This window comes from Chlamydomonas reinhardtii, chromosome 17 (assembly GCF_000002595.2).
Source record: "Chlamydomonas reinhardtii strain CC-503 cw92 mt+ chromosome 17, whole genome shotgun sequence".
NCBI lineage: Eukaryota > Viridiplantae > Chlorophyta > Chlorophyceae > Chlamydomonadales > Chlamydomonadaceae > Chlamydomonas > Chlamydomonas reinhardtii.
In genome coordinates this window covers 7,109,472-7,136,793 of record NC_057020.1, presented here as the reverse complement: position 1 = coordinate 7,136,793, position 27,322 = coordinate 7,109,472, and the positions used below count along the sequence as shown (strand labels likewise).

The 27,322-nt window shown below is 68.6% G+C and overlaps 3 protein-coding genes across 3 annotated transcripts; 1 reads left to right on the top strand and 2 right to left on the bottom strand.

The window, feature by feature from the left end:
- Positions 1-769: 769 nt before the first annotated feature.
- CHLRE_17g747497v5 (uncharacterized protein) lies at positions 770-14,068 on the bottom strand. The gene is made up of 6 exons (XM_043072782.1): positions 13,920-14,068; positions 13,621-13,715; positions 11,217-13,463; positions 5,086-11,032; positions 3,789-4,858; positions 770-3,545 (listed from the first exon to the last, which is right to left on the bottom strand). The coding sequence occupies exons 1-6, from the start codon at positions 13,975-13,977 to the stop codon at positions 1,389-1,391; spliced, it is 11,574 nt and encodes a 3,857-aa protein (XP_042915241.1). The 5' UTR covers positions 13,978-14,068; the 3' UTR covers positions 770-1,388.
- Positions 14,069-14,136: 68 nt separating this feature from the next.
- Positions 14,137-16,738, bottom strand: CHLRE_17g747447v5 (uncharacterized protein). The gene is made up of 4 exons (XM_043072781.1): positions 16,365-16,738; positions 16,125-16,161; positions 15,088-15,300; positions 14,137-14,941 (listed from the first exon to the last, which is right to left on the bottom strand). Exons 1-4 carry the CDS (start codon positions 16,550-16,552, stop codon positions 14,624-14,626), a joined length of 756 nt encoding a protein of 251 aa, XP_042915240.1. The 5' UTR covers positions 16,553-16,738; the 3' UTR covers positions 14,137-14,623.
- A 150-nt stretch (positions 16,739-16,888) lies between these two features.
- On the top strand, positions 16,889-27,314 carry CHLRE_17g747397v5 (uncharacterized protein). Its single transcript, XM_043072780.1, has 22 exons — positions 16,889-17,117; positions 17,420-17,527; positions 18,168-18,305; positions 18,611-18,722; positions 18,997-19,126; positions 19,452-19,543; positions 19,719-19,900; positions 20,109-20,337; positions 20,699-20,799; positions 21,125-21,230; positions 21,441-21,591; positions 21,884-22,032; positions 22,638-22,774; positions 23,165-23,287; positions 23,653-23,751; positions 23,978-24,059; positions 24,375-24,519; positions 24,702-24,804; positions 25,059-25,306; positions 25,582-25,792; positions 26,089-26,179; positions 26,340-27,314. Exons 1-22 carry the CDS (start codon positions 17,040-17,042, stop codon positions 26,975-26,977), a joined length of 3,453 nt encoding a protein of 1,150 aa, XP_042915239.1. The 5' UTR covers positions 16,889-17,039; the 3' UTR covers positions 26,978-27,314.
- Positions 27,315-27,322: the final 8 nt, after the last annotated feature.

Genomic DNA, 27,322 nt, shown 5'->3' with positions numbered 1-27,322 from the left:
CCCAACTCAGCTTGCCATTTGTCTGCATGGTATCATCCGCACGCATGTGAGGTCTCTGGGATGAGCGTTGAGTGCAGCTGCGGGTCTTGTTACACTCTGCCCTTTGCGTGCTTAGATTTAGTTAGCAATACAACTGCACCGGCAGCCGGAGCAGCAGCAGGAGCGGCAGGCAATGGTGTGATAAGTGTCGGGCGACCTCTCCGTCCTCCGAAGCCCGCACCCTACGATTGCCCTGCTGTCCGCAACGCCCCTGCCCCTGCCCCTGGCGTCGGAGCTGATGGTGCCCGCCGGCCGCCGGGGTGAGGTGGTGGAGGTGGTGGCCGCGGCAGCGCACATGCATCAGCCGCCGTACCTCGCCTTGCCAACCAACCAGTCCAGTCGGTGTCTGAGCCACTCCCATATATCTGATATATGGCGTATGCCACTGGTGCTGGTTTAGCCGGCACTGCTTTGGGTCCCATGACTCCCAATGTCCCATCACTACGGGCGGCCACCTTGCCCGGGGCAATGCCGCTGCCAGTGCCAGCAGCTCCAATCTGCACTACTACTTGCGCAGCCGCAGCTGCACACACCCCATACATGCTACCCTGGGGGCTGCGTGGGGTGATCAGGCAATGCCCCCTGCTGGAGGCAGCGGCACTGCCTGCTGGGACCCAGCCGTGCTTGGAACCCCGCCCGCCGCGCGCTGCTAGCTGGCACGTACGCACAACGGCGATGCTGCATGCAGCAGCTGACGCTGATGCACCGACGACCCAGAAAGGCACGCCACTCCATGCACGCATTACAAAGCCCCGTTCACACTTCTCAGCCACCCAGTTCTGTACCTCCCATACCCCTCTCCATGCGCACACCTGAGCACCCGCAGCAGCGCGTGCCCGGATGCCGCCGATGTGGCCCCCCGCACCCGACCTCGCCTTAGCCTGGTGGTCAATTACTTTGCTTGGCCTAGCAGGTGGCCCGAGCCCATCCATCTGCACACCGCCAACCTTCAGTCCACCAGCGTAGCACCCTATGTATCTACATGCGCATACATGCATAGAATGTCTTCATAAATAACGGTTACCTTTATGTGCTGCTATGTACATAAGTCATCTTTGAAGTGGCTTTGCGGACAGCAGCGGGTGTGCGGGCAAGACCGGACGGGGTGTGAAACCTCCAGCTGGGTTTAGTGAAGTTGCTTCTCATGTACTCTACAGCACACAGCCTTTCAGGTCATGAGCAGTCACTCGCCGTGGTTACCGCGCACCAGGGATATCTCGAATCCCCAGCAAGAAAGAATTTATCTCACATACCGTACTTCGCGCCCGCATCAAACAAGCCAGCAAACAACCGGACTGCAACGTCCATCCATTCAACCGAATAGTGTGCGCATACGCATCCCACGTCTCCTAGGTTCTACCTGGAAGCAGCTTCCTAATCAGACGCTGCAGCTTCCCACGCTTGGCCGGGGTTGCCTGGCTCCCGGCAGTGCCCCCGGCGGCTGCTCCCACCTGCATGGCCGCTGCATCTGCGTGGCCGCCGGTGCCCCCCGCAGCCTGATGCACCGGGGCTGCAGGGCTAAGTGCGCGGGGTAGCCTGGCGGCTGCGAGTCGCCCCGCCTGTGCCTGCCCACCACTACCTGCCGCCCGGCTACCGCCCAGCTGCTGCCCGGCCGACTGCTCTACGCTCCGGCCTCCCGACCACAGCCATTGCTCTTGGCGCCCACTGGCGGAAACACCCCCTCCCGCCGCAGCGACGCCCTCGCTCGCGGGCTCCATCCCTCCCTCCTGCTGGGAAGTGCCCCGGCCATGGCTTCCAGCCTCCCCCAGCCCGACCCGCGCCTCCGCCTGTCCTGCTGCCTGCTCCTCACCCTCCCCCTCCCCCTCGCCCTCGCCCTCCCCCTCGCCCTCCCCCTGCAACAGCATCTCCTCCGTCCACTCCTCCTGCAGCACCCAGCAGCGGCTGCGGGCGGACGCGCTGGCGGCCAGGGAGGCGCTGCGGAGCGAGGGCGGCGGAGCGCGGCCGTGCGGGGGCTGCAACTGCAGGTGGGCCGGGCGCGGGTGCTGCGGCTCGTGCTGCGGCTGTGACGACTGCTGGTAGTAGTAGTGTGTCCACAGCGCGGGCCGCTGCCGCCACGGCGCCATCTCCTCGGCGGCTGCGGCTCCCACCGCCCCGGGCATGGACCCGGGAGCTGTGTGGGCCCCGGCTTCAGCCCGCTGGGTGATCTGGGTGATCTGGGTGACCCGGACAACGTGTGGTGTTGCTGGTTGCGACCTCAGGTCCAGCGCCAGCCCACCCGCATCGCCGCCCGCAGCTGTGTCAGGGGCGGCGGCCGGCACGCCCAGCTCCATGCCGTCACAGGACACGCCCATGCGTGCCGCCACCCGCGCCCCACCGCCCACTGGGCCCAGCGCCAGCACCGCGCCGCCCCCAAGCAGGTGCAGCTGAGGCCGCAAGTGGCGCTGCGGCTCAGGCGCACTGGCGCGCTCGCCGCCAGCCAGCGCGCCGGCCGGCCCCCACATGGCCTGCTCCTGCGCCGCGTCAAAGGCTGCTGCGCCCGTGCCCTCCGAGTGGCGGCGGGGCTCCAGGCGGCTAGAGGAGTGGAAGCGGCCGCCAAGGTCGGCGTCTTTGTCCGCCGATGTCAGAGAGTGCTGTGCAGGCAGCAGAGACCCCGGCAGCGCAGGCCGGGTGGGGGACGGGGACTTGGGTGGAGGTGGCGGCAGGGTGAGCTTGCGGCTGAGCCCAACACCCACACCCACATCCACAACCTGTATGAGACCAGCTTGTGCCGCCCCGTTGCCAGGCTGCTCCACCGGCTGCTGCAGGTCGGGCAGCAGCTGGCCGTGCAGGGACTGGGGCGGGGGCAGCGAGGAGGCCTGCGGCCCCGCCGCCGCCGGGCTTAGGCCGCCAGTGCCGCCCCACATGTCGCCCTGCGCCCACATGTCGCCCTGCGCCCACATGGCGCCCGCCGCCGCCGCCCCTTCTGCCGTGCCCAGCGGCCGTGCCCAGTACAGGTAGTGCCCCTGGCCCTGTTGGCCCTGGGGGCCCCGTTGGCCCTGGGGGCTCGCCGCCGGATCCGTCGGCCCTGCTGGGTACATGACCCAGGCGGGGCCGTGGGTGGCTGGGCCGGCTGGGCTCACGCTGTCGGAGAAGACACGCTGCGGCGCCGGCATGTGTAGCGCGGCGGCTGTGGCGGCGGCGGCTGTGGCGGCCTCCGTACTGACTGCCATACGAATTGCAGCGACTGCAGTGGCGGCGGAGCTGGAGGTGTCCGTGGCCGGCACCACCTGCACGCCCCTCGCCGCACCCCCGCCGTCACTAGCAGCCGACGCGGTGGAGGGCGTGGTGGAGGGCTGCAGCAGCCGCCGGCGTGACTGCCTGCTGCCGCCCAGCTGCAGCACCCGCTTCAGCGACTGCGTCAGACCCAGGCCACCCCGGCTGCTGGTCGGGGCGGATGTAGGGGATGCCAGGGCGGCGGCGTTGGGGCTGCCACTGCTGCCGGCGGCAGCAGTGACGGCTGCGGCGCCTACTGCACCGCGGGCCGGGACGTCACCTTGCGCTGTTGCCTGTAGGCGGTGGATGGCAGCATCAACACAGGGCGGAGGTGTAATGGATGTGGTGCTGCTGTGCGGGTTGTGTCCTCATGGCTGTGTGCCCCCCCCCCCCCTGCAACCTGGCCCAGCACCAGTAGGAAGGCGCTGCAATCGAACCGCATCCCGGCATGCGCTAAGCAGCCTCATGATGTGTATGTCCAACTCAGCATTCAGCCCTCTGTCAACGAGGCGACACTCGCAACTGCACCAACCCACCTTGGGTGCGGTGCCAGACACGCGCACCGCCGCCGCCCGCAGCGCCTCCAGAGTCACCTCCCAGCTGCCCGCCCCGAAGCCGCCAGCAGCTGCAGCAGATACGCCGCCGCCTGCACCCACTGGCGCCGTCACCTGACTGTTGCCTCCTGCCTCGGCGGGTCCTGCAGCCGCCGCCGCTGCAAATGCCACTGCCGGGCCGGGGCCTCCGAAGCTGGCTGCCGGGCTGGCGGCCTCCCATGGGTGCTGGGCACTGGCGGTGCCGAGGTGCGGCTGGGGGCGAGTGACCGCCGCCACGTAGGTGACACCCACCTGAGAGCCCTGGCCGCCGCTCATGGTCACACGGCGCACAGGCTGCACAGGGGGTGGCAGGGAGTGGAAGTGGGAGGCCGCAGGGCCGCCAGCAGCAAACGCCGCCGCGGTACTACTGCTGCCCACTCCGCCGCCAGCCACAGCACCGGCGCTGCTACCTCCGCCCCCCCGTGTCAGACTGGCCGAGTCCACCCCCACCATGACGTCCTGCGCCTCAGACAGAAACAGCGGCTGACCGGCCTGGCTCGACAGCGGCCGCGCACCACCACCACCACCACCACCACCACCACCACCACCACCACCACCACCACCACCACCACCACCACCACCACCACCACCACCACCACCCGCCGCTGCGCCTCCGGGCGCTGCGGCAATCATGGAGCTCACTCGCAGCGGCAGGTAGGGGTGGGGGCCACCTGCGCTTGCTGCGACCCCGTCCATGCCGCCGCTAGCGCTGGTGCTGCCGGCGGCTGTGTGCGCCGGCGACGTGAGGGCGGAGCCGCCGCCTGCCAGGACCCGAGAGGAGGGGCGGGACAGTGCGTGCGGGTAGGGCACTGCGCCAAAGGCAATGCCACCATGGGCGCTGGAGTCTCGGCTCGCTGCTGCTGCTGCTGGCGCTACCGCTCCACCTGCCGCGGCGGCCATGTCGGCACGGGGTAGGCCCCAGCCCGGGGGCATGTGGGTCGGGCCAGGGCTGGGACCTGCCAGCTGCGGCGTCTCAGCAGCTGTGAGCAGGAGCCCGTGGTAAGCCGCGGTGCCTGGCGTGCAGCAAGGAGCAGCAGGGCAGCAGGGGATTCAGTCAGTGAGCGGCAAGGAAATTGCGGGGAGAGGGCGAGGGGCTGCTTCCGCCGTTCCCAACGAGTAACCAGAGACATGGGTAGCGCCAGCAAGCCGCCAACGCGCTGCCAGGCAGCTGTCCGCGGCTGTCCTCCACAGATGGGCCAGACACATGACGGCCAGCCAGTGCTGGGGGGTTATCACGCACCTGCCGACAGGAAGCGGCGCCCTTGCAGCCCCTGAGGGCCCACCATGACACCCACATCGCCCGCCATCGGGCCGCCGGGTACCGTAGCAGTCGGCCCCGACGGGTCAGCAGACGCAAACACAACGGCGCCCGCCCCGGGCCCTGGCCGTACGGCCGCGTGACCCCAGAAATGCGACAGTCTCTGGCCGCGGCTGGGGCGGTCGGAGCTGGGGGCCGTGACCTCGAACTCGTGTGCGTAGTATTCCTCACTGCCCGCAACCGGCGACACAAACTCCAGGGCGCCTGCGCCTGGTGTGGCCGCCGCCGCCGCTGCGCCTCCCACCGCCTCCACGTGCGCGCTTGTCAGCACACGCACACGCGTCGCCTCCGGCCCTGTCGCCCCCAGGCTGCGACTGTAGGTCAGGAACAGGCCCTGAGCGCCGCCGCCGGTGGTTCCCGCCGGGTAGAGAGCGGCAACGTGCACGCCTGCGGCGGTACCGCTGCTACTGGCGGCGGCGTTGATGGCGCGGAGTGAGGCGCCGCGTGTGAAGCCCAACCCAGTGTCTGTGGGCGAGGTGGGAGTCGACTGGGCGGCGAGGGAGGAGGTGGAGGCGGAGGCACCACCAGTAGACGCCTTCCGGCCCGCCGCAGGTATTCCAACACCTAGCCAAGCCGCCGCCGCCCGCACCCAGCTTGTGGCGGCGGAGGCGGACACAGGCCCCCTGCTGGCAAGTGACTTGCCTCGCCCGTGACCAGTGATGGCTGCAACAGCTGGCATTGCAACTTGCTGCTGTTGCTGCTCCCGCTCCTGCTGCCGGCTGCCGGCTCCCTCCTGGGGCCCTGCCGCCTGCCGCACCAGCTGTCCCTCCATCGAGGAGACATCAGACTGCCGCCGCGCCGCCGCCGGTGGGACTACTGCGTACCGTTGATGTTGCTGGAGTAGCTCATAGGTGGTCGGCACGTTGTGAACTCCACTGCCCCTGACTCCGCCTGCACCTGCAATGCCAGTGAAGCTGCCGCCACTGGGGGGATGCAAAGGCAGGGAGCTGGGGTCGGGGTAGGGGCTGCTCAGGCGCATAAATGCGGTGAGGGCGGAGCCCTGCGCGGTGGCGGTGGCGGTGGCCGCCATGGGGCCGCCGGGGCTGCGGCGTGACGGACTGCGCAGCAGCACAGCCGAGGCCGAGGTCGGGTCATCTGGGTGCGGGCGCGGCTGGGGCAGCAGCAGGGTGGACGGCGCAGCGCTAGGCAGCTGTGGGCCAGCACCCCCTGTTACACCACCACTAGCAAACGCCGGAAGGCTCTCGCCGCCGTCCTCCTCGGCTCCGATCTCAGCCCCCACCGCCGCCGTCATCGACCCCTGCCGCGCCCCCAGCCCCCCGGCGCGGCTGCTGAGTCGCTCCCTGGTCCTCACGTCGTCAAACAGCTGCTCGAAGCGCCAGCCCGCACTGCCCGCCAGCAGTGCACCATAGCGGTCCACGCGCAGCGAGTGCGCCGCCGCCCGCTGCCCCTCGGACGGCGGCCCACCTGAGGTGGCGCCTGCGGGTTGGGGCGGCCGCTGCGGCTGCTCAGTGGGCTCAGAGGCAGTGGGCTGCTGTGTGTCGAGGTCGGCTGCTGCTACCATCGAGGTGGAGCCATTGGCGGCTGCGGCTGTGGCGGCGGCGGTATGGGTGCTGGTGAGTTCACAGCCAGCCGCATGGGCTGCGGAGGAAAAGGCATCTGACAGCATCGACCACCTGGCATCACCGCCGTGTGCCGCCAGGGCTGTGGCGGTGGAGAACAGGGTGTCATTCGGACCGCCGAATCCGCCAAAACCGCCGTTGGCAGCCTCATCGCCGCCAGCCGGCCCAAAGATCAGCAGTCCGTCACCCACACCTGCGGCGGCGTGTGTGGGGGCCAGGCTGCCTCGCGGCACCTGGGGATACCGGCCCACCGGCCCCACCTCCGCCTCCTCCATCTCTTCGCCCTCCGCCCCAGGCTGCTGCGGCTCGTGGGCACTGCCGCCAGCCGCTGCCACCCGCTGCGAGTCGCCCCGCACCCCCATCATCAGCAGCGGGCCCGCCATGCCTGCCACTGGTCCCGCCGTCCAAGCTATGCCGCTCAGTGGTGGGCCCGCTTCTGGGTCCACGGCACCACTGCGCGAAACGGTGTGCGCCGCAGCCCCAGTGCCAGCCCCAGCCTGGGATTGGGGGAAACGACCAGGCAGGTTGGGGCTGAGCTGCAGCTGCGGCCCCTCCAGTGCGCCGCAGGAGGGCGCAGCAGCTGGCACCGCCCCTGCGGCCCCGGGTGTCAACACCGTAGCACCTCCGCCGCGGGCCACGTGCACCGCAGGCGCCACGACCTGCAGGCCGCCGTGCTCCGGCGGCTCCTGCAGCAGGTGCTGCAGAGGCTCCTGCTGCTGCGGGCGCCGCAAGGACTGGCGCATGATGCACTGCCGCTGCCGCGCCGCCGCCGCCAGTGCCGCCTCCGAGGCAAGCACGTCCGCCCGACTGGCCCATCCCAACTTGACGGGTGGGGGCAGCTCCCCGGGCGCAGAGTGGCGCAAGGCGGCGGCAGCGGCACTGCGGCTGGGCGCAGACTGGCGGTTGGCATGGTGGGCGTGTGCCACACCTGTAGACGCCCGGTCAGGCAGCGGAGGTGAGGTGGTTGCCCGCGCAGTGCCAGTGCCAGTGCCAGTGGCAGTGCCAGTGGCAGTGGCAGTGCCAGTGGCCATTGCAGCGGCGTCCTCGCCAGCCCGCAGCCGTATGCGGCCACGCGTCAGGCTCCGCATGGCGCCGCCGATCATCCCGCTGCTGCTCCGGAATGACCGGGCGCCTGCGCCTGTGCCGGCGGCTGGTTTGCCCGCAGACGAGTCGCCAGCCGGCGCCGTGGCCGGCGGCACCGCGGCAGCACAAGCCACAGGGCCACTGGCGTGCCCGGCCCCTGCTGCTCCCGTGCTGCGTCCGGGCATGGGGCTGGGGCTGGCGACAGAGGCGGATGCCGCCAGCAGGGCACCCGACAGCGAGGTGGCGGGACTCAGCACGTGGCCACTGGAGTTGCGCTCAGCAGCCCAGTGGCCGGCGCCTCCGCCAGGGGCCTGGGCCGCAGCCCCACCCGGCGAGGCCAGGGAGCGGCGCGAGGCCGCCGCCGCGGGGGCAGCTTGGCCGTGCGCCGGTAGCGGCAGCAGGCCCGGCGGCGTCAGTGGTAGCGGCGGCGGTCCTGGCGGGGGCGGCGGCTCGTCCATGTCCAGTGCCACTCGGAATAGGCGCTGGGACAGCTGCGGCTGCAGGGAGGCGGCGGGCGTGAGGCCGCTGTGTGTGTTTGGGGTGTGGGCGGTGTGTTGGTGATGGTGGCCTCGGAACAGCGGCAGGGAGGTGTGGCTGGTCAGGATGCCGCTGTCCCTGTCGGCCGCCGCAGTGCCGGCGCCGGTGCCAGTGCCGCTGGAGGCAGGATCACTGCGCCGCGGCACCCGGGCGCCGCTCCTGCCGCTGCCGGGCCCCTGAGGCAACTGGAGGTGTGGCGGCGGCGGCGGCGGCAGCGGCGGCGAGGAGGCGCCACCTGTCCCCACCGCTGCACCTGTGTCACTGCCACGGCCCATCAGCAGCCTCCGGAGCTTGCCACCGGTGCCTGCTGAGCCGCCCAACCCACTCCACAGCCCCGCAGGGGCCCAGCCCAGCCCCTTGCCTGACCCCGCGCCGCGCCCGCCGCCCCCGGAAGCTACTCCTGACGCCGAGACCTCGCCGTGGGGCCCGCCACTGACGGTGCGGCTTGCGGCGCCGCCAAAGGTGTACGAAAACTGCAGCGCGCGCCGGCCGCTGCTGCTGATGCCGCCGCCGCCGGCGCCGCTTATGGGGGTGCGCAGGGCAGCGGGTGACACGACCTCCGCAGAGGGCCCACTGGCAGGCGCAGCAGGGGTCGCAGCAGGGGCCATTGCAACTGCTACTGCTGCGGACGGGTCAGGTGGCGGCTGTAGCAGGATGGCCCGTGAGCTAGCCCAGGCACGCCACGTGGTGGGGTTGTGGGTGGCAGCAGCAGCAGCAGCAGCAGCAGCAGCAGCAGCAGCAGCAGGATTAGCCGTCGCGACAGTAGCAGTGGCGGCTGTAGCAGCAGCACGGGTATTGCTGATGGCTGCAACAGAGGCAGTGGGTGTGGCGGCGCTTCCAAGGCCCAAGCCCTGGACTGGGACCGGAATGGTGGTGGTGGTGGTGGTGGTGGTGGTCGTGGCGGTGGTGGTGGTGGTGGTGGTGGTGGTGGTGGTGATGGTGGCTGTATCCGTGTGGACTGCGGGGTTTGAGGCAGCCGCGGCGTCTGGAGGTGAGTTGGAGGCGGCGGGGGAGGCGCGGGAGTGTGGGAGACTGAAGGCGGCCACGGGGCCCTCTTCGTCCAGTCGGACTAGCCGCTCCGAGCGCAGTGCGCCAGGGGGCGGCTGGCGTAGGCAGCCAGTGGCAGAGCCGGCACCACTGGGGCTCAAGGCCGAGCGGCCGTCCAGTGCCCCTGCCGCTGCCCCTGCCGCTTGCCCGTCCAGCCGCAGCCGTAGATTCCGGATGTCGTTGTGGTGCCGGCCGTGAGCGGCTGCAGTTGCGGCTGCGTGGGAGGCAGCGTCGGAGCCGATGGGACTGTCACCCCCGATGCCGCTGGACGGCTGCCCGGCGCGCAGCCGTGCACCGCCCTCATACCCGGGCTCTGAGCAGTGGGCTGACGTCAGCCTGCCGCCTGTACCGCTTCCTGGGGCACTGCTGCCGCCTACACGATGTGGGCAGCCGCTGTGGGTGCGGCGTCCGCGGCCGGCCGGCACTGCTGCCCCGGAGGCATAGGCACCTCCTGCTACTGCTGCCAAGGCCGTGCGTGCTGGCTCTGAGGCATTGGACGCAGGGCAGTCCTCGACGTCAGCCGCCGCCACGGCAACACAGGCAGGCGCCGTGTGTGCGGACGCCAGCCGCCGGCAGTCTGGTGAAACGATCGCCATATGAGTAGTGCCGCCAGTGTCACCACCACAGTCGCCACGGTCGCCGCCCCAGGGCGGCACCGCGCCCCCTGTACCCACAAGTCTGACTGCAAGGCTATTGAGGGATACGGGCCGGGGCCGGCCGCCAGCACCCTCCTGTCCAGCCTTGGCATTGGTGTTGGCGGGGGTGTGGCTGGTGGCGGTTGGCGAGGCCGCGCCGCTGGACAGGTCTTGAAGCAGCAGGTAGGCGCCGGCGGCTGTTCCAGCTGGGTCCATGTCCAGTTCCGCACACAGCAGCGCCGGTTCCGCATCCGCATCGGCCTCGCCGTCGGCCCCTGCAGCTGCAGTGGTGGCGGTGGCGGTGGCGGCCACTGCCCCGCCAACCGCTGCTTGAGGCGCCGTGTGCCACTGCCCCTGTGCCCGTCCCTGCCACCGCCAGGCCCCGCCGTCGTCTTCCACATCCTCGTCCAGGCGCCATATGTGCAGTGACGAGTCCGCCCCTGCCCCTGCCTCACCCCACCTGCTGCCGCGTGCGCTACCGGCAGAGCTGTACAAGTCCAGCGCGGCAGCCCCCACACCCACACCCACACCCATGCCTGCTGCGGGGCTGCGCCGGGCGAACGCCTGCATCGGCCGCTGCGGCGCCGGCTGCTGCTGGCTGCCCCTGCCGCGACTGGATGTGGCGTGCGTGGTGGGGCCGTGGGTGCGGGGGCGGGGCTCGGCCACCGCGCTGGTGCTGGTGGGGGCGGAGGACAGGGACAGCGGGAGCAGGCTGCGACCCCGGATGGAGTATTCGGCTGCCGCCGCCGCCACCGCCGCCGCTGCCGCCATGCGGAGCGGCGACCGCACCTCGGCGGGCCCTGCAGCGGCCCAGCGGGTGCCGCCGCCACGGCGGGAGCCACTACCGCTGCCGGGGCTGGGGTCGCGGCCGCCAAGGCCCCTGCCCACAAGTGCGGCTGAAGCGGGCGACGTCAGCGGCGGACGACTGGGCATACTGGCGCGGCGGCGGCGGGGGCTGTGGCCGACAAGCAGCTCCGACCACTCCACCTGGGCGGCAGTCGTGGGCGGCCGTGGGGTGTGAGACCTTACACCTCGACTGACATGGTCGGTAAGACACAAGCTTGCTAGGATGCGCCCGTCATGACACAGTGTGGGGCATGGCACGCGCTCCACCTGCCGAGCGGCTTGGCATCTCCACCCTGCCTGGCCCAACCTCCACCCTCACCCTCACCTCGCGTGTGGCTGCCTCCACCTCTGCCGCCAGCGCCGCCAGCTCAAACTCCATCTGCTGCCGTACGTGCGCCGCCGCCTGCACCGCTGCAGCATCAGCGCCGGTCGGGGTAGCGGCATCACTGCGCGCTGCAGCGCTTGCAGCCGCTGCCGTCGCCGTGCCGGGAGACCACAGCTGCAAGGGACCGCTCAAGCTGGTTCTGGTTATGCCACCTCCTCCTCCTCCTCCGGTAGCTAGCGCCTCCGCTCCGGTGCTGTCGTTGACAAAGCGCCTGGGCCTGGGGGTTAGCGCGGGTGCACCACCACCGCCGCTCTGTTGGCGGCGGCGGGGCGTGTGGCCCGGCAGCAGCAGCGCCTCGGCCAGTGGGGACCAGGGCCGCTCCGGCTCCGGCTCTTCATCCGGCACTGCCCGAGTCCCTGGCTGCGCCCCGAGGCGTCCGGGGTGAAGCGGCCTGGGCAGTGGCTCGGTGCGGGAGGACGTCTCGGGCAGCTCGGGCAGCGCCCCAAGCAGCAGGGTGGGGTGTTGCTGGAAGAGGCTGGAGCCGGGCCACAGCCGGGCCTGGGCGGCGGGGGCGGTGGAGGGCCCAGGCACAGACACAGGCACCGCTGCCGCTGCTGCCGCCGCAGCGGAGGACGCTGACGACGGCACTGTGACTTCCTGGGTGTTGGCGGCAGCTCCCAGCACGTGCGACCACAGTGGCTCACGCGGCAGCTGCCTGGCCGACGCCGCTGCAGGTGCGGAGACGCGGCCGCCTCCACCACCACCACCTGCACTGCAATCCCCACTGGTGCTTCTGGGCCAACGCTGTTGCAGCTCCCGGGTAGAGAGCTGACTGCCCGACCGGCCCGCAGGAAGGGGCCCGCCAGCGCCAGCAGACGACGTGGCCAGCCGTGCATCGAGCCCCGGCGCCCCTTCACCGCTGGGGCAGGCAACACCGCCGGCCGCAGGGGCCCTGCTAGCGCTGCTGCTCTCAGAGGGCATGCGGCTCCGGCGCTGCGGCAGCAACCTGCGCAGTGCCGAGAAGGAGCCACCACTGCGGGCACCGGCAGCGCCACCGGGGCCGTCGCCGCCACCTCCGCCGGGTGTGGAGGTGCGGGCCCAGCCCGGCGCCGCACCGGACACCAAGCTGCTGAGACCCCGAGCCAGTGGCGGCGTCCGCTGCTGCGTGTGATACTGCGCCTGGTGCGGTGTGGCAATGCGACCTGCCAGCCACAGCCCCAGCCAGGTGCCCTGCAGCCGCAGCCGCTCCACAGCCGCGCCTAGCTCCGGGTCGGCCTCCGCCTCCGCAGTCGCGGCAGTCGCGGCACTGGCGACAGGCCGCACAGCCCTCGGCAGCTGCGGCAGCAGCAGCAGCAGCCCCCTGCCAGACGTCGCCGTGTCTGCCCCGCCGCCCAGCCAGACGTCACCGCCCTGCCCCAGCCCGTGCGGCAGGGGCAGCAGCATGCCGCGCAGCAGCACCGGCCAGCACATGCTGCCGCTGCGACCGCTGCTGCTGCCGCTTCTGGCAGCTACTGCTGTCGCCAGGGCTGCGGCGGTGTGCGGGTGCAGCCAGGGCAAGTCAGGGCTCCAGACGGGGTCGGCCGTGTGGGGTGTGGGGGTGTTGCCGGGGGGCAAGTCAGGCGCCGTGGCGGCCGCAGCTGCCGCCGCTCCTGCCACTGGCTTGGAATGAGCTGATGCTGACGGCGAAGGCGGGCCGCCGCGCAGCACCGCATTGCGCAGATTTGCCGCACGCGGCCACCACGAACGTCCCCTACTGCCGCCGCCGCCGCTGCCCCGGTCTCCTCCCTTGCCTCCCACTGCCAGGGGTGAGGACCGCGCGCGCTTCGTGGCAGATGCAGCAGAGGTGGTGCCCAGAGCTGCCGCCGCCTCTGGCCCCGCTGCCACCCCTGCCGACAGCAGTGCTGCGGCACGCCCTACAGCAGTGACGGAGCCGCCGGCAGCACCCGCCGCCGCCGCCGCCATCGCCGCCGTCAGCTCACCTGGTGGATCTGGCTGCTGCGGCGCCCCTGCCGCCGGCACCACCACCAGCCGCAGTGGCGCCGCCCAGTCGCCGTCAGCAGCAGTACCCGCGGACGCGGGCGCTGCCGGCCGCCAGAACGCCACCACCACATCCGCACTGGCGGCCAGTGTGGCTGCGCGGGACTCGCTGCTGAGGCCAGGGGGCACCGCATCAGCGGGTGGCTCACGACCGTCCGCTGCAGCAGCGATGTCGCCCCCCGCTGATGATGTCACCGGCTCATAGACCACCTGCATGGCAGCGCACAGCCAAGCAGGAAGTCAACGTGAGACAGAGGGCAGGCTGCTCACACGCATAATCCGTCCTCACGCATGCCAGCAATGCGGCTAGCAGCGGTCAGGCTTCCCTTCTCCCTCCATGCAGTACAAAGCATTGGCATTCGGTTACCTCCGAGTGTCGAACCGTCCTCAGTTTCGCAACCGCCGGCAACAGCTGCACAGTTCCAGGCTCCAGGCGTGCCGCCCACGAGTGGTCCTCAGCACCTGACGGTGACGCATTGTTCACGCAGCATGAGCTTGCTCAACGCTCAATGGCACGCGTGTCGGAACCCGTGCTGGACAGAATGTCAGAGCACAAATTGGTTTTTCCAGACGTCTTTAGTCATGACAGGAAACTGGCGCACTGGCTGGGAATGGAGCACGGTCGTGAACCTATGATGCAGCGCTGTAGCAAAGGCCTCGGCTGACCGCGCATACAGCAAACGGCGGACAGTCGCTGCAACATCGCGCGTGTAACCCCGGACATACCTGCAAGCAGCTTGACAGCGACTGTAAGCGCTCCCGTATTTGATACTGCATCGTGGACGCCTGACACAAATGCCTGAATAGCTTGGAAGTCCGAAATGGGCCTCAAGTCTCCGTGCTCAGCGGGCGCGAGCACAAGCAGCACCGAGCAGGGGCGCTCTTCAAATAGAAAAGCCATTCAGGCAAGTCCTGCGCCAGCGCTTGCTTGCCAACCGCAACGCCTCGCCCGCTATGAAAACCAATCGAGTACCAAGGATGCTGACATCCTTATAAAAACAAGGGGAGCAAGCAGCTTGCGTGCTGTTATTATATATATACAAAACGCAGCGGCTGCACTAGATGGCGCCGGTCAAGCCCACTTTAACCGCGTACGCAACTTCCAGCATGAGCATCCTGAAGCTTTTCAGGCTTCAAAACCACTTCAGTAATACATCTTGTGAGCTTTATCACCCATATGCGAATTGCGGAAACTCCGGGACCGACGGAGACAACGCAAACCGCTGCTGCCGGCTCTCCAGAAAGCTGGGTCCCCGCCATCCGTCATGTTCCGCCATAGTCACGAGCGCCAGGCCACGGCCCAAACGCGCTTCATGATAATCTCAATACTGATCACGTACTTACAGTGCACCAGCACTGCCGCGCCCTGCCTATGATTTCATCTTGCTCTTCGTGTTCTTCTTGCTTTTGTTTACCGGCGCTAGGAGTAGTGCCTCTCTCGCCGCCTTGCTGCTCAAGGGCGCTGCAGGGTTTTCTCTCGTCGCCATGCTAGCAGAAGCTGCAGCCGTTTGCCCCTTGGTTCCGTCGCTGCCGCCGTCTGCAACGTTGTCCCCCGCCGGCTTGGGCTGAGCCGCATGTGCACCGGCGCCGCCTGTGTGCAATGCCACGTGCGTGCGGCTCTTGGCAGGCGCCGCCCCTTTTCGCTCCACCTCCTCCTCTTCCTCCTCTTCCTCCTCCTTGACCTCCTCCTGGTGGTGGCGGCCACGACACGGGCAGGAGTCAGCACGCAGCCAAGACGTGCGCATCCGGGCACGGGGCGTGCGGCGTGTATATCGTACCAGGCCGTCCTCCGTGTCGTACCCCGCCAACGCCACCTCAATGATGCAACGCCTACCTTGGCCGCCCGCTTGCCGGCGCCACCGCCGCCCTGTGCTGTCCGCAGTCCTCCCCGGCCCAGCTTGTCGCGGCCCGGCACCGCCTCTGTCCGCGGCCGCTTGCCGCCCCTGTGCTCGAGCGCCTCCTCCTCCTCCGCCTCCTGCCGCGCAGCCAGCCCTCGCTCAAGCCGCCGCCGCAGCTTGTTGTCCAGCGCAGTGGCCGTCTCCACAGCCTGGTGAGGGCGAGGGTGTGTAGGGGGGGCAGCGGCGGCAGGGGGGCAGGGGGGTGAGCTGGGTGCCGTGTTGGCCGCGTTAGCATGCCCTTGATCGACGAAGTTTGGAAGCCGGGTGTTGCAAAAACAGGATGGACCCCCGCTACCGTAAGGCAACGCCATTGGACATCGATGTGCATTTGAGGTCATACTTGCAGTTTGAGCTCCGCCGCTTAGGTGCACTGCTCACCGCCACCGGCGCACAGCGCCCGCGCCGCCAACAACTCCCGTGTGCGCACGCGTGCACACACACACACACACACACACACACACACACACACACACACACACACACACACACACACACATACACATCGACAAACGCGGAGCTCGGTAACCGGCGTCGGTATTTGTTGGTAACTGCGCGCGCGTGTATGGCGGAATTTTGTTCCGTTTGATTCTTTGTTTAACACACACACACACACACACACACACACACACACACACACACACACACACACACACACACACACACACACACACACACACACACACACAGCCGCTACATGCTTCCAACACACACATACATGCGTCGCATACACTGTCCTACGCGCAATGTTTACCTTGTGCTCTTCAACACACACACACACACACACACACACACACACACACACACACACACGCGCGCGCGCACACTTGCACAGGGGCACACGCGCGCACACACGCGCACACACGCGCACACACACAGAGACACACAGACACACACACACACGCGTATCCGACCACCCACACAAACACAATCCACACACCCAGCCGGCCCCAGCGCCGCCCCTGGCCGCGCCCACCTTGTGATGCGGCAGGTACTTGGCGCCCAGTCCCAGGCTGCCGGGTGGGTCGGCGTGCGGGGGCGTGGGGGTGAGTGGGCAGCCGCAGCAGGCAGGCAGGCAGGCAGGCAAGCCAAAACAGTGCATATCACGGCTACAAGGGCGCGGCCCAGTCAAGCAGCCATGAACACACGGCTGCAGGGAGCACGTGGGACATGCCCGCCGCCGCCAGGTGGTCACGCCGCGGTGCACCGTACTCACAACTGCTGCCGGCGCGCCGGCGCGGGCGCTGTGCTGGCCGCTGCCGGCCCCGCCTCCGCCAGGGCCTCCTCCTCGGTCATGCCCAGCCAGCCCGACACAACACACAGCGCGCTGCCCGACGGCACCACCTCCACATCGCCGCCGTCGTCGGCGCCGGCAGCGGCGCCTCGGGCGTCGCCACGCCCCATCGCCGCCAGGCGTTTGTGCGCTCCGCCGCTTCTAGCTGACGCGGTTGGAAGAGAGACGGCGGCGTGGATAGATCCGTCAGGGACGATCGAGCGGCGCCGGCCGCACTGAGGCGAGAATTGCAAAATGAATCAAGGTAAGTGGTTTGCAGGTCACTGTTTCTGATATTCACAAGAAGCCTGAACTCGTTTTTGCCTATACAGAACAAATATGCCAAGAAGAACAGTTGAAGAGTCAGGGGGCGATTCAGGCGCGATCCATTTCCCCATGGAAACAACGAAACAAACTCTTCTGATATTCATAATGTAGTTGAATGCCGTGCAAGTTATGATAACCACGATCAACGCCGCAAGCTTGAAGCCTGGAACCAAACACTTGCTCTTCTCAAGTAGCGATAGCTTCTAAAACAGCTTGCCGATGTAAGGAAATGAGACTGAAAACATGTCTGGACTCTGAAGTGCTGTAAGGGGCTTCTGGGAAAAGTTAAACATGTCGTCGCCAGTGGCCGCGCTTATTCCGCTTTTAAAGACAAACCCCTCCTCTCAGACAGCATCGCAAGTAGCCCAGGTATGTTCAATGCATATGGTGCACCCTGCCAACTTGGGATGCAAAGTCGTGCCAGTCGCATGGCCCCTAACCGGCCGAGTGGCGCGGGATAGCATGGGTACGGGGCCGATACACATCGAAACGGTGGTGTGGGCCTCATTCCTGGCCACTTCGTGTGCCGGCTGCACGGTTTCAGCCGTGTCGGAACGGTACCCCGCACAGGGGTTGGCCGTGCTGCTCCTGCCTGCACGGTGCCACCCTGCCTCTCCACGTGTGAGCGCGCTGCCAGCACCCTCCCTTTCCCCTCTCTCCCCCATCTGCAGGAGGCCTCGCTGCTGGAGGATGTTGCGGTGCAGTACAGCTCCACGTACGACTTCGTGTCCGCCAGCAACCCCGCCAGCCGCGCCTTTGGGGAGCTGTTCGATGCGCTGGTGCGTGGCGCCCGCGCGTGTGTGGCCCGCGTGTGGCCGTGTGTGTGGACCGGGGGGCTGTAGCGGCACAGCGCCGGGCAGCGCCGGGCGAGAGGGAGTTGCGTCTCTAAGATGCCAGGAAGAAAGGAGTATGCGCTGGCCGTGGGGCTGGGGCAAGAAGCCCGGGCGGGGGCGGCGCGATGCGTCAGGGGTAGGGACTGGGCGTTGCAGCGGCAGCGGCAGCGGCAGCACGCCCATACCCACGCCCACGTCCCGGCACACCGCCAAGCCAGTGGGTTACTGCCGCCTCCGGACCCGAACCAGGGCTCGGCGCGCTATTGTACCTGGCCGCTGCGCCACGCACACCCGGGGCACTGCAATCTGGCCTTGGGTGGGCGTTCCAACAGCTGGGGCTTTCGGGCGACATGTTCCTTGGGCGCGGGCACAACCCCCCCCCCTTTGTCCTCGGTGCATTTTGGGGATGGGGACTACTGTCGAGTGCTACTCCGTTGTCAAAGCATAGGCTACGCTCTCCTCGCTCTATTGCATTGGGTTCGGTTTATTTTGGGCTGGTATCTGCAAACCCCCCCCCCCCTGGTCCTCCCCTGCCCCCCCCTGCGTACGCACCTGCGCCCCCCTCCCCCCCCCCCTCTCCGTGCAGGTGCGGCACCGGCTGCTGCACAGCGCCTGGCGTGTGTCGCTGCGGCCGGACCACCTGCTGCGGCTGCTGCAGTGCTGCCGCCTGCTGTCGCGCGACAACGTGCTGCGCCAGAGGCTGGTGGAGGCGGGAGGGGTCAAGGTGGGGGCTGCCTGCACTGGGGGAGGGCTGAGGGGCAGGGGGTAGGGGGCAGTGGGCAGCTCATCAGGTGTATGGCGGCGTGAGAAGGGAGGGGAGGGGAGGGCACGCCAGGCGGATGGGCGTCAGTTCGGGGCACAGGGCGGCGCGGCTCACGGGGTGCGGGTAGAGGGGGTCCGGGTGGTCTTGGTGCTGGCGGGCGCAGGCCTGTGTCGGCCCAGGAACGCGGACAGCGGCCGAGAGCTGGCAGGCTCCCCGGCACCCCACCCGGCAACCCACCCAGCCGCCACCCCCCGCCCCGCCCCCAGGTGATCTCGGAGTTGTTCCGGGACCAGGCTGCCGAGCACTTCAGCGGCACCATCAGCTCCTTCCAGATAGAGGTGCTCACCGAGTGCGCCTCAATCATCAAGAGGCTGGCGGGTGAGGCATAGCGGGGGTGGGGGGAGGGGGGCCAGGGAGGGATGCAGGGGGTGCTGGAGGTGCTGGAGGTGCGGGGTGGCTGGGGCGCGTGCGTGACACACCTGTGTCAAACCCTCGTGCATGGCACCCGTCTCTCTACCGGCCAACCATCCCTGCGGCCACAACTCTACCCACTCGCGTTTCCATGCACAACCCTAAGCCATCCACACGCACGCCCCGGGGTCTTATTCTTCACACGCGCGCCGCTCCCGCCCTGCCCCCCCCCCCCCCCTAGGCGACGAGTGGGGCCTGGCGGCCCTGACCGCCGAGGAGGCGCACCTGACTCTGCTGCAGCTGCTCAGCAGCACCGACCCCGCGGTCCTGCCGCTGGTGCTGGTGGCGCTCATTGGCTTCGCGGCGCACAGGTGGGGGCGGTGGCAGGGGGCGAGGGAAGGGGGGGAGAAGAAGGGGGGAATGGGGGGCGGGGCGTGTTCGATGTGCGGGGAGCCAGGGACTGAGCGTGAGAGCACCGGCGAGATGGCGGGTATGTGGGTCCTGCCCGTGCCCTTGCACACCAGCCCTGTCCTTGTGCCCCACCCCGCCGTCCCGTCCCTTCACTCAGCGGCATTGCTGCTCGCCCGCCTCCTCCTCCGCCTCCTCCTCCGCCTCCCATTCCGCCTCCGCCTCCCACTCCTCCTTCCCACTCCTTCTTCCCACTCCTCCCTCCCGCTCCTCCTGACGTGCCCCCAGGACTCACTACGTGCACGTGACCTCCCCCGCCGCGCTGGAGACGCTGCTGCGCATCGTGACCACCTACGACCTGCCCTTCAAGCGCCTGGCGGGTGAGGCGGCAGGGGGGAGGCAGGGGGAGGAGGCAGGAGGGAGGCAGGGGGGAGGCAGGAGGGAGGAGGAGGAGGATTGGCAGGATCGCACTCTACACCCACACCCACACTCACCCGCACCCACATTCACCCACACTCACCCGCCACCCTCCCGCCCTGCCCCGCCTGCCTGCAGCCGACCTGCTGGCCCTGCTGGCCCGGCGTGAGGCGGTGGTGTCGGAGCTGCTGGCAGCCAGCGGGCTGGGGCGGCTGGTGGGGCAGCTGGCGCCGGGGGTGGACGGCCAGCTGGCGCACTCGCTGCTGCGCGTGCTGTGCTACGTGGCGGCGGACGCGGGGGCAGTGGCGGAGATGTACCACGTGAGGGCGGGGCCGGGTGGGGGGTGGGGTGGGGAGGGAGCCTAGGATGCGCCGGACTGGCCAGGCAGAGGCGGATGCGGGTGTGGGGAGGGGTGGGGTGCAGGAGTAGGCGTCGCCATGGGGGCATGGGGGTCCGGGGTGGGTGCCTTGCGCCCCCACGGCCCCACCTGCCGCCCTGCATCCTCCCTCTCCCCCCCCCCCTGCGCAGGTGGGCTCCATCCCTGTGCTGATGTCCCTGGTGGGGTCTGCGGTGAAGGAGCTGGCCGCCAGCCCCACCCACTCCTGCCTGCCGCCCGGCCGCGTCACGGAGCTGCAGCTGGTGGCCACCTGCCTCACGCGCCTGGCCGAGCACGACGAGTGCGCGGCGCAGGTGCGCGCCTGCAACGGCGTCACGCTGCTGGGCAAGCTGCTGCTGGTGCAGCCCACCAAGGGCGAGGGTGAGGGCCGGGGGAGGCGGGGGGAGGGGAGGGGGAAGAGGAGAGGGGGCTGGGGCCAGGGCCAGGGCTATGCAAGCGATGAGCAGGTCGGGACAGGCCAAGGCAGAAGGGGGAAGGGGAGCACTTGGGTACGGACGGGGCATGTGCAGGTGAGGAGGCGGGCCGGGCAGCAAATTCCAGGTGGCTGTGGGATGGGTCGGTCGCACCCACCTGTTCCGCACGCTGTCCCCGCATCCGCGTGTGGCCTGCAGCCGACCTGCCCCCCGCCCCTGCACTCGTACAGTCATACGGGGCACACGGCCTCCCAGCTACTGGTCCCGCCACCTCCCCCCTCTCCCACTTGCCCTCTCACCCCTTCCAGACGGCCGCCCCAGCGACAAGTCCAGCCGTGAGGTGCTCAGTCTCAAGGCCTACGTGTTCCGGGCCCTGAGGTACCTGTTTAGTGTGGAGCGGAACAGGAAGGTGAGAGGGGGGGGCATGTGTTTCCAGTTCCCAACTCAACCAAGGCCCAAGGGGGCAGGCGGCTGACCCGTATGCGGTAATATTTGGGATGTCAGCTTCTGGTCAATTGGATTCTGGGTACGGCATCGTTTTACTTGGATATTAGCATGTGCGGCGGCGCGTTTTCCTCTCTCTCTCACTCACACACACACACACACACACACACACACACACACACACACATATACATATACATATACACACACATGTCCACACACACACATACACACCGACCACACGCCCCCCGCCCCGTCTGCCCACCCACCCCGCCCCCGCCCCCCCCCAGATGTTCAAGCGGCTGTTCCCGCCCGACCTGTTCGCGGCCTTCATCGACGCCGGCCACTACAACGCCCAGCTGCCCGCCTACGCGCCACTGGTCACACACTTCGAGGGTGGGCGGCTGGGGTGCTGGTGTGGTGCTGGTGTGGTGCTGGTGTGCGAGGGCTGGGGTCAGGGGGCCATGGTGCCATATGCGTTGTGCGCGTGTTTGTATGCCATATGCATGAGTACAGTACACAATACTTATTACTGACTCGCCCTTCCCCGGGCTCGTGTCCCTCTGTCCTCCCCGCAAACGCCCGCACGCCGTGTCCGCTGCACAGACCTGTCTGAGAAGCAGCGCGCGGGTGTGGCGGCGGCTCTGGACGACGTGTCTGTGGACCGCGAGGGCAGCGGGTTGCGGCATGTGGGCGGATATGTCATCCTGGAGATGCTGGGCAAGGGCGCATTCGGGGCGGTGTACAAGGCCAGGAAGTGAGCGCGGCAGGAAGGGGGCGGGGCCGGGGGGGGGAGCGGGCGAGCGGGGGCTGGGGCGGGGGCGGGCACCTGTATGTGTTGCGCGTGCAGGTGATGGTGGGCTGGGCCCCACTCGTTGGGCTTGGGCACATAGTGTCCCCGCGCGTGCCCCCCTCCCCCTCACCGAGGGACAAAGAGCTGGAGCGCGGCCGCCCGGACGGCCGCTCTTTTGGTAACGACTTTGTCTGCAGACTTCTGTGCATCATGTACCGCTTTTCCCATCATCCTTGAAACCCCATGCCGGCTGCAGGTCCCGCGGTGAGTCGCTGGTGGCTCTGAAGGAGCTGCCGCTGTCGGACATCGGGCTGTTCGGCGCCACGGAGAGCGAGGTGACGGCGGGCGTGGGGCGCATGTGCAAGGAGGTGGAGATCCTCAGCAGCCTCAGCCACCCCAACATAGGTGAGGGCGGGCGGGCGCGGGGGGGGCGGAACACGGGAAGGGGGCGGGGGGGGAGGAGGGACACCGCGCTGAGAGCGTGTGTTTAAAGGGCACAATAGGAGAAGGGGTCGACACCATGCATGCGTGTGTGTGTGTGTGTGTGTGTGTGTGTGTGTGTGTGTGTGTGTGTGTGTGTGTGTGTGTGTGTGTAAACCGAAACGATCGCTGTGTGAGTGGCACGGCTGGGACGTTGGGCACGGGTTGGGAGGCTGTGCCCACAACGTCACTGCGCGCACCACCCGCAGCCGCAGCCGCACTGTGCCGCCCACAGCTCCGGCGTATCAACACGACAACACAACACAACCCCCACATTATCCCACATTCCCCTCCCCTGCACGGGCAATCACCCCCCTCCCCCTCCCCTGATGATGATGGGAATGTTTCATTGGGCCCGGGCACATAACCCCCTCCCCTGCACGAGCAGTAGTCACATGGGCACAAGTCGGGTCCTGGCTTCTCCGTCGCTGCGTGCGCCCATGCCGATCCCCTCCCTCCTTCCTCCTCCCCCTGCCTCCTCCCCCTCCCTCCTCCCCCCTCCTCCGCCCCCCTCCGCCCCCCCCCTGCAGTCCAGTACTACGAGTCGTTCTCCTCCGGCCCCTACCTCTACATCGCTATGGAGCTGGTGGAGGGGGTGTCGCTGCTGGACCACCTGCAGGGGCTGGAGGGCAAGGGCAGGAGGATGGCGGAGGCCGAGATATGGCAGGTGGGGCAAAAGGGGGGAGCGGAAGGGGGGGCGGGGGGGGGCGGGGGATTACGTGCCCGAGCCCAACGAAGTAGGGGGGAGTTGGGCAGGGTGGAAGATGGAGTGGAATGGGCATGAGTTGAGTGGGTGAATGAAAAGGTTTGGTGGTGTTTGCAGCCGAGAGAGGCGCAGGGGCCCTGATGTCCGTCACTGGCTTACCATGCACGCTTACCATGCCTGCCCACCACACCACATCAGTCAACTCACCAGTCCGCTCACCCCGTCTCTCGTCTCCTCGCCCCGCTCCCCTGCTGCCCCCCCCCCTGGCTACAACTCCGCTTCTTCTTGATTAAGCATGAATGTAAACCCTCCTCTTACCCCACCACCCACCACCACTTCCCGCCCCACCAGGTGTTGATCGCGGTGGTCCTGGCGCTCAACTACATCCACGGCGTGAAGAAGATCGTGCACCGCGACCTCACGCCCGCCAATATAGTGCTGGGGCAGGGGCCGGAGGGGCTGCGGCACACCAAGGTGCGGCGGCAGGGCTGGTGGTGGTGGTGGTGTGGGCCGGCGGGGTGCACCTGTGCAGACCGGCGGACCTCACACCGGCCGCGGGTTTACAGACACACGCTCCCCCTCTTGTCCGCATCCGCACCCTACCGCACCCTCTCCCTTCACATCTCTTGCTTCATGTTGGGCATGCTGAAATGAGATCCTCCTCCGCGACGTGCCTTCTGTACCAGTGTGCCTGGCTATAACTCCGCTTCTTCTTATATAAATATGAATGTGCTCCCCCCTTGGCCGCCCCCCCACCCCGCCCCCCCCCCCCGACTTCGTCCGCAGTCTTCAGTGCATCCTGTACCGCTTTTCCAAACATCCCTGCAACCCCCCCCCAGATCGCTGACTTCGGTCTGGCCAAGCGGCTGAGCAGCAGTGTGGTGGCGCAGTCCATGGTGGGCACCATGCCCTACACATGCCCCGAGATCATACAGCAGGTGGGAGATGATGGATAGGGGTGGGGGGAGGGACTGGGGCGTGGGGCGTGCGGCCTGGCGGTATACGGCAACTCTTACATGCCTTGCAGCCCGAAAGCGAAGGCAGGCACACACGCCTTGCTTCTGCCTGCGCCCCCTGTCGCCCTGTGCCCTTGCCCACCCCTAGCCATTTGGTGTCGGCCCTCTTAACACACCCGCACACACCCGCACGCACATGCCCCCTCAGGAGCCCTACAGCGAGAAGGCGGACGTGTGGTCGCTGGGCTGTGTGACGTACCACATGATGATGCTGCGACCGCCATTCGACGGTGAGCGGGGGCGAGGCGGCGGCGTGTGACCCGGCCCTCAACCGCTGCCTGCGTGGGTAGCTGCCGGGGGCGGGGCGTGCGTGTCCTGCATCTCACCCCTGGCACCCCTCACCTCCCTCCCCCATAATTAAGATCGCTTGCAACTAACGCCTCTACCTGTGCTCCGCTTGCTTTGACTTGGTTTGGTTCAGTTTGGGCTGGTATTTACAAACCCCCACCGGTGCATCCTGCACCGCTTTTTCGAACATCCGTGCAAACCCTGGGGTAATTAATTATAAATGTAACCCGCGCCCCTCACACCCCTCACCTCCTCAGGCACCAACCCGCTCAGTGTGGCTCACAAGATCGTGGAGGGCGCCTACGAGCCGCCCTGCGACCCGCCGGCCGCCAGCGGGGCGCCGCCGTACAGCCCCGCGCTGAAGCGGCTGGTGGGAGTGCTCATGACGCCCGACCCCAACAAGTGAGGAGGAGGGAGGGAGGGAGGGAGGGAGAGAGGGAGCAACCGACACATGCCCACACACATCACGTACATTTTCCCATTAACGCATCCCACGCCTTGAGCTGTCCTCATATACGCACTTGGCACCCTCGCGCCCACACATACACACGCTTCCCCCCTTGCCCCCCCCCCCCCCCCCGCAGGCGCCCCAGCATCTCTGAGGTGGGCGCGCTGGTGAGTGGGCAGCTGATGGCGTCACTGGAGCGGGCCGCGGCGCAGGAGCAGCGCATGAGCAAGGCACTGCAGGTGAGTGTGTGTGTGGGGGGGGCGGGGGGGGCTGTGTGTGGGGGGGGGAGGATAGGAGGGAAGGAGGGTGTGACAGGGCCTGTAGCGTGCGGGACATACTGCCACCCTCCAACGTACAACCAATTCTACCACCACCACCATCACAACTGCACATGCCCGTTGCGAAGCCGCAACCGCCGTTGCCCACTCATATTCGCCCGCTGCCACTCACCACACACACACACACACACACACACATACACACACACACACAGATGGAGCGGACGGCTCTGCAGCAGCACCGCCGGCTGGGCAGCGCGGCGGCGGCGGCGGCGGCTGGCGGCGGCGGCGAGGGGCTGGGTCTGGCGGTGGGCAGTCCGCTGAGGGCGGTGGCGGTGCGCAAGGCCGCGGGCGGGGCGCCGGGGCAGGGCGCGGGCGCGGCGGCGGGCGGCCTGGCGGCTGCTGACGTGTTGTCCGGCGGCAGCGGCGGCGGCGTCCTGATGGCCACCAGCTCCCCGCGCGTGTGAGTGTGCGGACAGGGCCGGGGCGGGGAGGGGCGGATGCACGTGGGTGGGTGGGTGGGTGGGTGGATCGGCGGATGCACGGTGGGTGGGTGGGGTGGTGGCGGCACCTGGAAAGGCCGCACCGCACCGTGGTGCAGTCCGTGTGTGGGGTGCACACGCGCTCTTACTGGGTGGGAAGTGGAGCCGCTCGTCCCCATACCCACCCAATGCAATACCAGTTGCGGCAGTCAACTATTGTCTGAATCGGCATACTCCTGCTGTCTGACGCGGGCAGTGCGGACGGCCCCGGGGCGCTGGAGCGGTTTGACAGCCTCAACTCGGCCATGGCGGCGGCGGCGGCGGCGGCTGCAGGCGAGCACGCCGGCCCCGGGCCCAGCAGCCAGGCGGCGGCGGCTGCAGGGGGTCTGCGCACTGTGTCTCTGGCCAGCAGCCGCCTCAAGCCTGTGAACGACCCGCTCACACAGATGCTCACGCAGCTGCACAAGGTGGGGCGGGGTTTGTAATTACCAGCCCAAACTATTCCAAACCAGCTAGATCGAGCGGAGCGCAGGCAGACGGGGGAAGGGGGGCAGGCGGGAGAGGCCAGGGGGTGAGGGGCCACAGGGTGGGGGCTGTGCGCTGGCTGCTGGGGGGCTCGCGGGTGTGTGGGGTGTGAGGGTATGAAGGGGCGGGGCGTGTGTGGGGCAGCTGACGGGGCTACGTGTGCCAGGGGCTAAGGGGCAGCTCGTGCTGGCCCGCCCCCCCCCCTCCACATGAACGGCTCCCCCTCCACCCCCTGCAGGTGATGTGGGTGGAACAGCTGCCTCCGGGGCTGGCTCGCGACCACCGCCGGAGAGCGGTCGAGTCCTTCAGGCGACACCTGTTCGGGCCAGGTGGGGTGGGGTGGGTGGGTGGGGCCGGGGCCGAGTCCGCGGAGGGGATGCGCGCTCCATTCACACGCCTCCCCTCCCCCTTCTTAGTGGGATTGGTGAAGCCAACCCATGCTGCCCCTCCCGCCCCTCCCTCTCCCCATCTGCCCACCTCCCCCTGCAGGCTCCCACGCGGGCAGTGTGAAGGCGGCGCTGGCCAAGCTGCTGGCGGGCGGCGGCGACCTGGTGGCGGACGTGGCGGGGCGGCCCATAGACTTCGGCAGTGTGCCGCTGGCGCCGGGGGAGGGCGACACCACCGTGGCGGCGGCGGCGGCGGCGGCGGCGGCAGCGGCAGGAGGGGGAGGAGGAGCAGGAGGCGGAGGAGGAGGAGCAGGGGCCGCAGGCGGGGGAGGAGGTGGAGGCGGGGGTGGGGCGGGGGCCGGGGGCGGCGGTGTGGCGGGTCTGTCGTCTGACGGGCATCTGACGTATGAGCAGCTGAGTGGTGTGCTGGAGAGCCTGCTGGGGGAGAAGGGCTACTACAGCACAGGGCCGGGGGCGGCGGCGGCGGCGGGTGTGGTGGTGGTGCCTGAGACGGAGCTGCTGGATCAACTGCCGCTGCCCAACTTCAACGCCACCGCCGGGCACGGACACGGAGGGGGGCTCGGAGGGGCGGGAGGGGCAGGCGGCGGGTTGGGGAGTGTGGGCAGTGTGGGCAACGGGACCCGCGGCCCCGGGGCACCGGCTGCTGCCGGGGGGCCAGGCGGCGGCGGCGGGCCGGCGGCGGGCTATGTGGGGTTGCCTCCACTGGGGCGGAACCGGTAGCGCAGGCGGAGCTGCGTGGTGTGGGGGTAGGGTGGCGGCGGCACTGGTGGTGGTGGGGGTGGGTGGGTGTGGACATGGGCACTGGTGGGATGGCGGCGGCTCGGCCCCTGCTCTGACCTGACTGGCGGATGTGGCGTGTTGCGCCGTGTGATTGCTGCCGGTTGCTCAGTGACCCTGTGGTGCTGAAGGGCCGGCGGCGCCCATGTGCGCATCGTCTGACTGAGGCGCACTGGCTGACACGGCACCCGCGCATACACCCACAAGCACCGTACGGGTGGGGACCGGGCTGCTGGGCGCCTGGGCTGACAACTTGACTGTCCCATTGATTTTGTGACTTAAGACTGG